General features: G+C 43.3%; 1 protein-coding gene and 1 long non-coding RNA gene across 2 annotated transcripts; one reads left to right on the top strand and one right to left on the bottom strand.

Moving 5' to 3' along the window:
- The first annotated feature begins 2,371 nt into the window (after positions 1-2,371).
- On the top strand, positions 2,372-7,923 carry LOC120994823. Its single transcript, XR_005777476.1, has 3 exons — positions 2,372-2,494; positions 4,195-4,201; positions 7,911-7,923. It is a non-coding gene; the product is annotated as an uncharacterized LOC120994823 (long non-coding RNA).
- SAT1 (spermidine/spermine N1-acetyltransferase 1) lies at positions 2,994-10,657 on the bottom strand. Its single transcript, XM_040423649.1, has 6 exons — positions 10,400-10,657; positions 9,902-9,953; positions 9,531-9,614; positions 8,276-8,377; positions 8,157-8,197; positions 2,994-3,489 (listed from the first exon to the last, which is right to left on the bottom strand). The coding sequence occupies exons 1-6, from the start codon at positions 10,463-10,465 to the stop codon at positions 3,319-3,321; spliced, it is 516 nt and encodes a 171-aa protein (XP_040279583.1). The 5' UTR covers positions 10,466-10,657; the 3' UTR covers positions 2,994-3,318.
- Positions 10,658-11,766: the final 1,109 nt, after the last annotated feature.

The following is an 11,766-nucleotide window of genomic DNA, read 5'->3' as shown; positions in this document are numbered from 1 at the left end:
AGGAGAGGGAGTCTACTGCTCTGTCTGAGAGAGCTATCCTGGAGTTTAACGATCTGTGGTCTTTGTCCCAAGATGAGAGGACCTCCATCTGGAGAGTTCTTGAATGGAACTGGGCCCAGGGAACTGTCGTGATGCACGAGGTCATTAGGCCTAGGATTTGCATGGCCTCTCATAGTGTCCGCTTTTCCTTTAATCTGAAGGAGTTCATTCTTTCCCTTATGCTGATTTGCTTCCATTGGGTCCTTTAATTGGGCCGAATCTTCAAATGGTAGTGTGGTTCTTCTAACCACTTTTGCTACCTGGATATCCACCTTAGGGACCACATACCACAGTTTTGTATCCTCAGGGTTGAACAACAATCTGTTTTTAAATTCACGAGGTATATATAATTTCTTATCAGCATCAGCCCACTCGTCGATCACTAAATCCTTTAAGTTTTCGTTCACCGGGAACAACTTCTTTTTCTTTGCTTTAAATCCGCCGAACATTTCGTCCTGCACTGAGCAAGTCTGCTCTTCCTCCTCAATATCCATTGTCTGCCTTACAGCCGACAGAAGGGGATCTAAATCTTGTGAAAGAAAGATATCTCTTCTGATCATCCGCCATATAAGACAAACCCTGATCTTCATCCATCTCTTCTGAAAGAGATAATCCCTCTTCTTCAGACTCTGACTCCCTTAGTACTCTGGGTCTTTTTGGGGGAGGGGAACCAGCACACAGTTTCTAAACCATACTGGAACTGGCCGCCTGGATCTCCTCTTTCACAATCACTCTTAAGTCCGACAGGAGAGACGATTGCTCCTCTGAGAATCTTCGCCAGACAGTCACTACATAAAGCTTTTTTATGACTCTGGCATTTTCTTTGAACATAAAGCACATCTTCTGGCTTCCTTTTTTTGTTCTCCCAGAGATTTAACTGTAGAGTCTCTCTCTCCCTACATAGGAAGAGAGAGAGTCCGTTAGCTGAATTGTACTGCATAACAAAAACCAAAAGGGATCTGAGCCACCTCAGGCACTTACATGACCCAGGACAGGGATGTCTGCGCTAGTGTCCTGCATAGCTGACATCTGGACCTCCATGCTTCACCCAGACAAAAAATTGACTCAATTTATGTCCAACCTGTTGCCACGCAGCTCCGCCTCCTCACTTCCTGGGGGGGGACAGAACTCATTCAAACGAAGAGTCAACCCCCCCTGCATGCCACCGCCACACCGGGTTTAGCATTCCCTGGGCACCATCATCTTCTTCCAACCATGTGACCTCAACTTCCGGTCACATGATCTGCACGCCGAGCAGGAGCCGCAGCCGATCCCAGAGCTCCCAACCGGAAGAAGCGGCCTCAGCCCCCCCACGATACTGCAGCCAAAGTAGGTACAGGAAAAAAGGTATCGGGGACAGCTAGGGGACCTCAACCCCGAGAGGTGCTAGCGTTAGGCCTCCAGAATCTAAAGAGGAGAGGTTAAACCCACCCCCCCACCCCCCAACCAGATTCGGCCCCAAATCCTTCTCATTCCCAGAGCAGGTAATGACTTCTCTCTGCTCCTATCCATGTAGGGACAGGAAGAACACTGGAGAGTGGGAGGGGAGGGGGCCTTTTAATCTCTCTCGCTTCCTGTCCCTACAGAGACCAATAGGACAACCTCCATGGGTGCTGTCATGGAGGGATGTCCTGGAAAAATGCCTTTGCCCAGTGCGATTTAGCGCAGGGCAAAGGAGAGCATCGGAGCATGAACTACTCTAAAGCTCAAGTTAGGGGGGCTGCTAAGGTTAAAATGGAGGTATGTCCAGGTTCAGCTCTGAACCCAGACAACACCTTTAAGTCTCAGAGTACCCCATTAAAACTATGGCTACATGTGACCGAAAATACTGCAGGCCTGCAACATTGCACTTCATCCACGCACTGCAGAAAAAAATTCACAACAGAAACCAACCAGTGGCCCAGATTCAATATCTGCAATGTCAATTTATGCTGTTGGATCGTATCCCCTCTAATGGAAAGTGATCTGTCAAATCAGCATTTTGTACTGAAACCTGCACTTTTTTAATCTTTAATTTTCAGCTGTGGATTTTCCACAAACACTGCAGCAGATCTGTTGCATGTCAGTCACATGAACACATACCCTAAAGTCACAAGGAGCTATCTGACTGTCATTGGGGGGGGACCACAAATTGTCATTTTACATGCACTCTTGCTGCAGGTTTCACACGGATTTGAAGGCAATATCCACAGTATAAGGCCTCATGCACACAACAGTTGTTTGGGTCCGCATCCGAGCAGCCGTTTTCGTGGCTCGGATGCGGACCCATTCACTTCAATGGGGCTGCAAAAGATGCAGACAGCACTCTGTGCTGTCCGCATCTGTGGCCCCATAAAAAAATATAACATGTCCTATTCTTGTCCGCGCTTTGCGGACAAGAATAGGCATTTATATTGCCGGTGCCTGTTCTGCAAATTGCAGAAGGCAACAGACTGCTTCAGTTTTTTGCAAATCCGTGGTTTGCAGACCGCAAAAAACATAACAGTTGTGTGCATGAGGCCTTAATTGCAGTCTCAATACATTAGATTCTTTGCCTCCAATTCTGTAGTGGAAAAACTGCAGCATATCTGCCATGTGTGAAGACACCTTAAGGCTACATGCACACAACTGTGTTTTGCAGTCCGCCAAAAAAGGATGACGTTCCGTATGGCATCTTTTTTTTGCCGATCCATTGCGAGGCCTATCCTTGTTTGCAAACTAGAAAACAGGACACGCACTATTTTTTTGCGGGGGAAACGGAACAGACATACTGATGCGGACAGCACACGTTGTGTTTGCGTTCCCATTGAAATGAATGGTCCACATCCTATCTGCAAAAAACGGAATGACATGGAAACAACGTTCGTGTCCATGTAGCCTAATAGAAAGTGTCATTTATAGTCTGCACCTGATGTTTCATGCAATGACTAGAGAAGACTACTCAATTATAGTCAAAACTCCACAAAAACCATGAAGGCAGAACAAACTTTGCTCTTTAATTCGTAAAAACAGGTTAATTATACAAAAACCTTAAATACCAGTGTGTACATTGTACACAATCACACGACTTACAAGAATTAAGTTATATTTACATGTAACTGAGGATCTTATGTTTGGAGGGCTCTCTGAACAATTTTGGACCATAAAGGATTTTGAGGGGGGGGGGGGGCTGGTGAGTGATAACCTCATGCTACAATGCCACTGGTACTAAAGCTTCTGAATTAGTTACCATGTAAACACTACATAACAAGCAAAGAAAATAAATTTTATTTAATGATCTCCTCTGGGATATATTGGGTTTCACTCCTCAGCTGCCATCTTGGTCAAGTACTCTTTGTCGATCTTAAACAGGCGCCAGCCTTCTTCGGTGGAAAGATCAGATGCTCCACGTCTCTTGTAGAACCGGATAGATGGCTCATTCCACTCTGCTACCAGGAAGTGCATACTGCTACAGCGACACTTCACAGCAATCTGGTGAGAAAGGGCAAGTTAAGCATGTAAGATGGGCCAAGTCAAGTTTGTTTTAGACAGTATCTTACAAGAGATAACGGGTTGCTGGTCGCTCACCTGGCCAATACAATGTGTAGGTGCTCTAGGTTTGACTGATTCACTTAATCAGGAAGGAAGAGTATGCAATAAAATGTATGTGGAAACCGGCACTCTTCACCTGGTAGTGCACTACAAAGAGCAATGTAGATAGGTTGATGGGTTGATGGGTAAAAATACGTATTTATTAAGTATCAATATCACTAATAGGATGTATATAATATAATGGGAGGGGGATCATGTGCATAAATTCATAGGATTCAATTTAAAATGTAGTGATCGATGATCGTGATCACCTAAAAAGGCATAAGCGTTGGAGGATCAAACACAATGAAAAATATATTTTTTTATTTTTCATTGTGTTTAATCCTCCAACTTTTATGCCTTTTTAGGTGATCACTATAACTACATTTTAAATCGAATCCTATGAATTTATGCACATGATCCCCCTCCCATTATATTATATACATCCTATTAGTGATATTGATACTTAATATGTATTTTTACCCATCAACCTAAGTATCAATATCACTAATAGGATGTATATAATATAATGGGAGGGGGGGGGATCATGTGCATAAATTCATAGGATTCGATTTAAAATGTAGTGATAGTGATCACCTAAAAAAGCATAAAAGTTGGAGGATTAAACACAATGAAAAATAAAAATATATATTTATATATTTTTCATTGTGTTTGATCCTCCAACGCTTATGCCTTTTTAGGTGATCACAATCATTGATCACTACATTTTAAATTGAATCCTATGAATTTATGCAGATGATCCCCCTCCCATTATATTATATACATCCTATTAGTGATAGATACTTAATACATATTTTTACCCATCAACCTGTCTACATTGCTCTTTGTAGTTTTCCACATACATTTTATTGCACTCTTACAAGAGAGTCACAAGTTGAGAGCCTTGCTCTGTTGTAATGTGAATGCACTAGTAACCATGAATCCAAAATGCAGTTAAGTGGCAGATACTGTACAATTATATTTTTGCTTAAAGGACTTCTGTCACCCCCAAAACACTTTTTTGGGGCTTGTTAAAATCCTTTTATAACTACTATTCCCTACATAGGGCTCTTACCTTTGGCTGTGGCTTCTTTTCCTTAAAAAAAAACTTTTAAAATATGCAAATCACTTCACTACCAGCAAGTACACTACCAGCAAGAAGGGCGTCTACTTTCTGGTAGCCGCTGCAAAAAACCACCCCCTCGTCCTGTTGATTGACAGGGCCAGCAAGTGCTCTCCTCCTCAGGATGGCCCTGTCATCATTTCAAATCCCGCACCTGTCTTCATTCGGCGCAGGCGCTCTGAGAGAAGGAGGCTCGCCTCCTCAGCACTCCCTCAGTGCGCCTGCGCCGATGACGTCTTCTCTTTCGGTGAGGAAAAGAAGCCAAAAGGTAAGAGCCCTATGTAGGAAATAGTCGTTATAAAAGGATTTTAACAAGCCCAAAAAAAAAAAAAAAAAAGGTTTTGGGGTGACAGAAGCCCTTTAACCCCTTAAGGACACAGCCTTTTTACACCTTAGGACCAGGCCATTTTTTGCAAATCTGACCAGAGTCACTTTAAGTGCTGATCCCTTTAAAACGCTTTGACTTATCCAGGCCGTTCTGAGAGTTTTTTTCGTCACATATTGTACTTCATGACACTCTTAAAATGAAGTCAAAAAATTTATTTTTTTTGCACCAAATACCTAATTTAACAAAAATTTAAAATTTGCTAATTTTTCCAAAGTTTGTTTCTCTACTTCTGTAATACATAGTAATACCCCTAAAAATTGTGATGACTTTACATTCCCCATATGTCTACTTCATGTTTGAATTATTTTGGGAATGATATTTTATTTTTTGGGGATGTTACAAGGCTTAGAAGTTTAGAAGCAAATCTTGAAATTTTTCAGAAATTTACAAAAACCCAATTTTTAGGGACCACTACAGCTCTGAAGTCACTTTGCGAGGCTTACATAATAGAAACCACCCAAAAATAACCCCATTCTATAAACTACACCCCTCAAGGTATTCAAAACTGATTTTACAAACTTCGTTAACCCTTTAGGTGTTTCACAAGAGTTATTGGCAAATGGGGATGAAATTTGAGAATTTCATTTTTTTGCCTAATTTTCCATTTTAACCCATTTTTTCCACTAACAAAGCAAGGGTTAACAGCCAAACAAGACTATCTTTATTGCCCTGACTCTGCCGTTTACAGAAACACCCCATATGTGGCCGTAAACTACTGTACGGCCACACAGCGGGGCGTAGAGTGAAAGGTGCGCCATATGGTTTTTGGAAGGCAGGTTTTGCTGGACTGGTTTTTTGACACCATGTCCCATTTGAAGTCCCCCTGATGCAACCCTAGAGTAGAAACTCCATAAAAGTGCCCACATATAAGAAACTGCACAATATTTAATGGATAATAGAGATACAATTTCAAATTTCACTTTTTGGGCAGATTTTCCATTTTAATATTTTTTTTCCAGTTACAAAGCAAGGGTTAACAGCCAAACAAAACTCATTTATGGCCCTGATTCTATAGTTTACAGAAACACCCCACATGTGGTCATAAACTACTGTACAGGCACACAGCAGGGCGCAGAAGGAAAGGAATGCCATATGATTTTTGGAAGGCAGATTTTGCTGGACTGTTTTTTTTTGACACCATGTCCCATTTGAAGCCCCCCTGATGCACCCATAGAGTAGAAACTCCAAAAAAGTGACCCCATTTTAGAAACTATGGGATAGGGTGGCAGTTTTGTTGGTACTAGTTTAGGGTACATATGATTTTTGGTTGCTCTATATTACACTTTATGTGCGGCAAGGTAACAAGAAATAGCTGTTTTGGCACCGTTTTTATTTTTTGTTATTTACAACATTCATCTGACAGGTTAGATCATGTGGTAGTTTTATAGAGCAGGTTGTCACGGACGCAGCGATACCTAATATGTATACAATTTTTTTTTTATGTAAGTTTCACACAATGAATTTTTAGAACAAAAAAAGTTTTAGTGTCTCCATAGTCTAAGCCATAGTTTTTTCAGTTTTTGGGCAATTATCTTAAGTAGGGTCTCATTTTTTGCGGGATGAGATGACGGTTTGATTGGCACTATTTTGGGGTGCATATGACTTTGATTGCTTGCTATTACACTTTGTGATGTAAGATGACAAAAAATTGCTTTTTTTTACACCGTTTTTATTTTTTTACGGTGGTCACCTGAGTGGTTAGGTCATGTGATATTTTTATAGAGCCGGTCGATACGGACGCGGCGATACCTAATATGTATACTTTTTTTTATTTATGCAAGTTTTACACAATGATTTCATTTTTGAAACAAATAAAATCATGTTTTAGTGTTTCCATAGTCTAAGAGCCATAGTTTTTTCAGTTTTGGGGCAATTATCTTGGGTAGGGTATGATTTTTGCGGGATGAGATGACTGTTACAATTTTGGCGTACATACGACTTTTTTGATCACTTTTATTACCTTTTTTGGGAAGTAAGGTGGGCAAAATTTCAATTTCATCATAGTTTTTTATGGCGTTCACCGTTTGGGTAAAGTAACAGGACAGTTTTATAGATCAGGTCGTTACAGACACGGCGATACCAAACATGTGTAGGGAATTTTATTTTTTTCATTTTTAATCAGTGATAAATGTGTTTTTTGATTTTTACTTTATTTTCACTTTCTTTTTGACCCAGACCCACTTGGTTCTTGAAGATCCAGTGGGTCTGATGTCTGTATAATACAGTACAGTACAATATATATTGTACTGTACTTTACACTTTGTCTGAACAGATGGGGCTGTCGGGGGGCTCTCTCCCTCTCCATCAGGGGGCTGCAAAGGCACAGCAGCCCCCCGATGGGAGAGGGAGGGAGCTCCCTGAGCTGTTAACCTTTTCCATACAGCGGTCCGCGGTATGGAAAGGGTTAAACGGCTGACATCGCATCGCAGATGTCAGCCGTTTATACCAGGGTGCCAGCAATGTGCTGGCACCCTGGTATACCCACTCTACACCAACGATTATTCAATGGGAGGCGGGCGGGGGATCGCGATCCCGCCTCCCACAGCCCTCCCCCGGGCTAAAATCACTCAGGGGTGCAAGAGGGGGGATACAGATATATTTTAGGAAGACTAAAGTTTCTGATCCCCGCGGTCAGGGACCGCAGGATCAGAAACTGCAGAAATCGCAGGTCTGAATTGACCTGCGGTTTGCCACGATCGCCGACATGGGGGGGGGGGGGGGGGGGGCACGGGACCCCCCCCCCCCCCCGCGCATTTAGCCTAGGTGCCTGCTCAATGATTTGAGCAGGCACCGGGTTCCGATTACTGCCAGCCGCACGGCAGTGATCGAAAATACACAGGGCGTACATGTATGCCCTGTGTCCTTAAGTACCAGGGCACAAGGGCGTACCTGTACGCCCTATGTCCTTAAGAGGTTAAAGTGCCAGTATTCCATGCACCATCAGGCAAGTTATTCCCAGTCAGTCTAAGTCCTAATGTCGCAATCCACTTGCCAGGAGGTATTTTAGCATCTTTCTACCACTTCAGAGCCATTTATGATACCTTACAGAAAACTCACCTGACTCAGGTGCTTGAATATTTCTGATCCAATTCCAGACCCTAGGAAAAGGAATCTAGTCAATATATAGAAAATGAACACTCATTGGCAGCTACCACTATGGATTTTAGAAAACATACCTCTGAATTCATTCATTACAAAGAAGTCTTCAAGATACAGAAGCTTCCCTATCCATGGGTCATATGTGAAGTAGTACATAGCAAAGCCAACAATCGTATAGCCTGTTAAAGAAGAAGGCTGCTCATTTAGAAAGCCACCCAAAACAGACAGTGCCAACAGTTATTCCATGCATTTAAATACAATAAGGCCAAGCTCACACATGGCAATATTAATGTACTGAATGCGGCATGATATCCACTATAGAAATATACTACGATTTCCTTTTACACGGTAGTTCAGAATAATAATCCACAGCACCTTTGTTAACCATCTCTCAAAAATGAAAAAATAAAATAATCTGTACATCGCTTTACTTATTAAGCACGTTACAGATTTTTGGAGGTACACAGGTATTTACAGAGGTTATCCAAGACAATGCTCCCCCAAATGCCCAGGTCCCTGACATAGCACTTATCACGCTCCTCAGCACCTGCATCACTTGATGCCAGCACGGCCACCGCAGATGAACTGGGAATGGGGGGCAGCCAATAGTGGCTATGGAGGCTTGTTCACATCGCAGCCTGCTATTGGATGCGTGGGGAGGTGAACCAATAGCAGGCTGCGATGGGAACAAGCCTCCATAGCCACTATTGGCTGCCCCCTATTGCCAGTTTTCATCTGCGTAACAGGGAGATGCAGCGGCAGGCCTGCTGGCTTCAGAAGCGATGCGGGTGCCAAGGAGCGAGGCAAGTACAATCTGAGGGACAGAGCATTATAGTTCTTCGATAACCCCTTTATGAGGAGAAAAGCCATTTGTACCATTGAAAAAGAAAAAAAGTTGGTGTCCACACAAGAACTGTAAGGTGGAACGTGAATTTCTTAAAGCCAACACTGCCCCCCAGGTCAAATTTTCAAGTTGGTAATAGATTTGCTCTTGAAGTGGAGAAGGTTCTCCACTAGAACCCTTATCTGCTGCACGCGTTTTCTGATCTACCGTGTTGGTTATTCTTGAATGGATGTCCCTAATGGCCTTACCTCGTTTCATGCTCATCTATGTTATTGTGTAACGGATCTTTTAGTTACCTCCCCACCCGCCCATGTACACGGAAGGGCCATCCATGTACACGGCGAAGCTAGAGACTGTAACCTGAAGATTGGGACAAATTAAAGAGAAAATGTGATTTAACAAATACTGCAACCGCTTACAAATAGGGTCAATACAAGAAATGCCGAAGTCGGAGAAGCTAAGAAACAAAACAAAAATTCACTTGTTACCATCAACAGTTTGAGTCTCCTTCGGTACTTCAGCAACAAGACAATGGTAGAAGGGATGTTCTCCAAAGCCATCTTCTAAAAGATCTTAACAGGGAGGAGAAGTCATTAGCATTGCATGTTACAAGGGTCTGGTAAGCAGACTACCCCCCTCCCCCCTCCCCATGTACCATTGTATTTATCTAAGCAGTGTTCCAAAGGCTCATGGGAGCAGATTGGCCAAGTGCCCGCTCTAGGATCAGTGAAGCAAAACAAGCCATGCCAAGGCTAAAAATAACCCTGTACAAGTCAGCAGGTGCTCCGAGCCCATCTAACCGCAGATCTACTGACTACAGGGCAAGATCTTCATAGAAGCAGGATGAGTGGCCGCCTACCTTTCTCAGTTAATACTACTTGGTTCTCCATATCTTCATATTTTGCCAATTCCTTAAATAAAAAATAAATAATGTACATTAACAGATACCCAAAAATAAATAAATCCACTTTGCAACCACAATCTAAATATATACTGATCAACTTCTTGCTTTCCTATGGCAGGACATGAGCGGGGCAGTCCTGATCACAGGCTGTACATCGCTGCTGAATATGTTGGCACTATAACATGAACAGGAAACATGAAGTCCTTCAGAACCGATGAGTAATCCTGAGGTTATATCATCCGCTGCCCTTAGGGCTTCAGAAGGAGGGGGGAGGGGAGGACTTCAGAAGAGACAAAGGCCCTGGATACTGCCAATAACCCCGGAATTCCTTACATAACAAGTGCATGCTAATCACATCTAGAAGAAGCGGCCATTACAGAAAATTTCCATCTTATGAATATTCATACACAGCAAAATAAAAATCGCAGATAAAGCACGATGACGTCAATGCACCTTTATGAGTCGCAATAGGTCCTTACAGTCTCCGGGCACAGCTGACCGTATGATAAAATTGGCCATTTTCGTCTCTTGTTCTTTTTTCCTTTTCTCACAAGTCCTCTGTACGTGAAGAGAAGTAGAAGGAGTTTCTTCATTCGCTTCCCAGGGGCTACCGCTCCTTAGTCAGTCTGGGACCCTGACCGGGCTGAGACTCCACGAACGAGCCACCGTGCTGCAGAAACGTCAACGACGAAGTATGGCGGAACGAGCCCGACGTGTCCTATCTATAGACGTTGAACCGCCTCCGGTACCGCCCTCTTCTGTGTTTCAGCCAATGAAAATGGGATTGCGTAACTCCTTTTAGGAACCGCTCCGCCCTATCACACCTGCCCACTGACGTCACACATCCCGGAAACTGTGACTCAGGAGAGTGATAGTTGGGCAGCTCGCCAGCGCCACCTGGTGTCTTTTGTGTTACATCCGTTTATGAGGCGCTAAAATACCTCTGACTCTTCATGTTGTGGAAATGTCACTAATAATATTCATGTCTCCTGCCATCCACTAGCATGTTACTTTAGGACCCACAAGGGTTCATTTTGTAATTTACACGTTGCATCCCTTTCCAACACGGAAATTAGCGCTGTTTGATACTGTATTTGGCTGCAATGGCGCATGTGAAGTAATATGATAACATTGGGCTCATGTGCAGAAACGTATTTTTGGTCCGCATCCGATCCACATTATTTGCGTGTCAGTTGGGGACCTATTTACTTCAATGTCTGCATCCATATGTCTGTTCCGCGGCCCCGCAAAAATATAGAACGTGTCCTATTCTTCTCCGTTTTATGGATAAGGAAAGGACTCTTCTAATAGGGGCCGGGATCCGTGTTTTGCGGACCCGTAATTTGCCGACAGCAAAAACGGCAACACCTGTGTGCATGAGTGTTGATGCAGGAGACTTGCTAATAGCAGCAGCCATACCTTTTATTGCACTGACAATCACAACCGAAGCTGAAGTTGGTTTCTTATTCACAAAAATCTGTTTTTTTACTAGCCTTCTTAATAAGGAGAACTTAAAGGGGTTCTCCGGGCCTTGTGGAGAAAGACACTTTCACTAGTACTTAAAGGGGTATTCCGGTAGGTAAAAGTTATCCTGTGGATAGGGGAAAACTATAAGATCTGTGGGGGTCCTACTGGTGGCACCCCCACCAATCACAAGAACGGTGGCCCCATACCCCCTGCTGATCCCCTGAAATGACCAGAGCGGCCTGTTGCATATCCCCGTCGCCGCTCCATTCATTTCTATGGGAATTCCAGAGATAGGTGAGCGCTGTACTCGGCTATCCCCATAGAAATGAATGGAGCGGCGACATACATGTGCG

This window comes from Bufo bufo, chromosome 3, assembly GCF_905171765.1.
Source record: "Bufo bufo chromosome 3, aBufBuf1.1, whole genome shotgun sequence".
NCBI classification, from domain to species: domain Eukaryota; kingdom Metazoa; phylum Chordata; class Amphibia; order Anura; family Bufonidae; genus Bufo; species Bufo bufo.
This window is presented reverse-complemented; position numbering and strand designations above follow the sequence as displayed.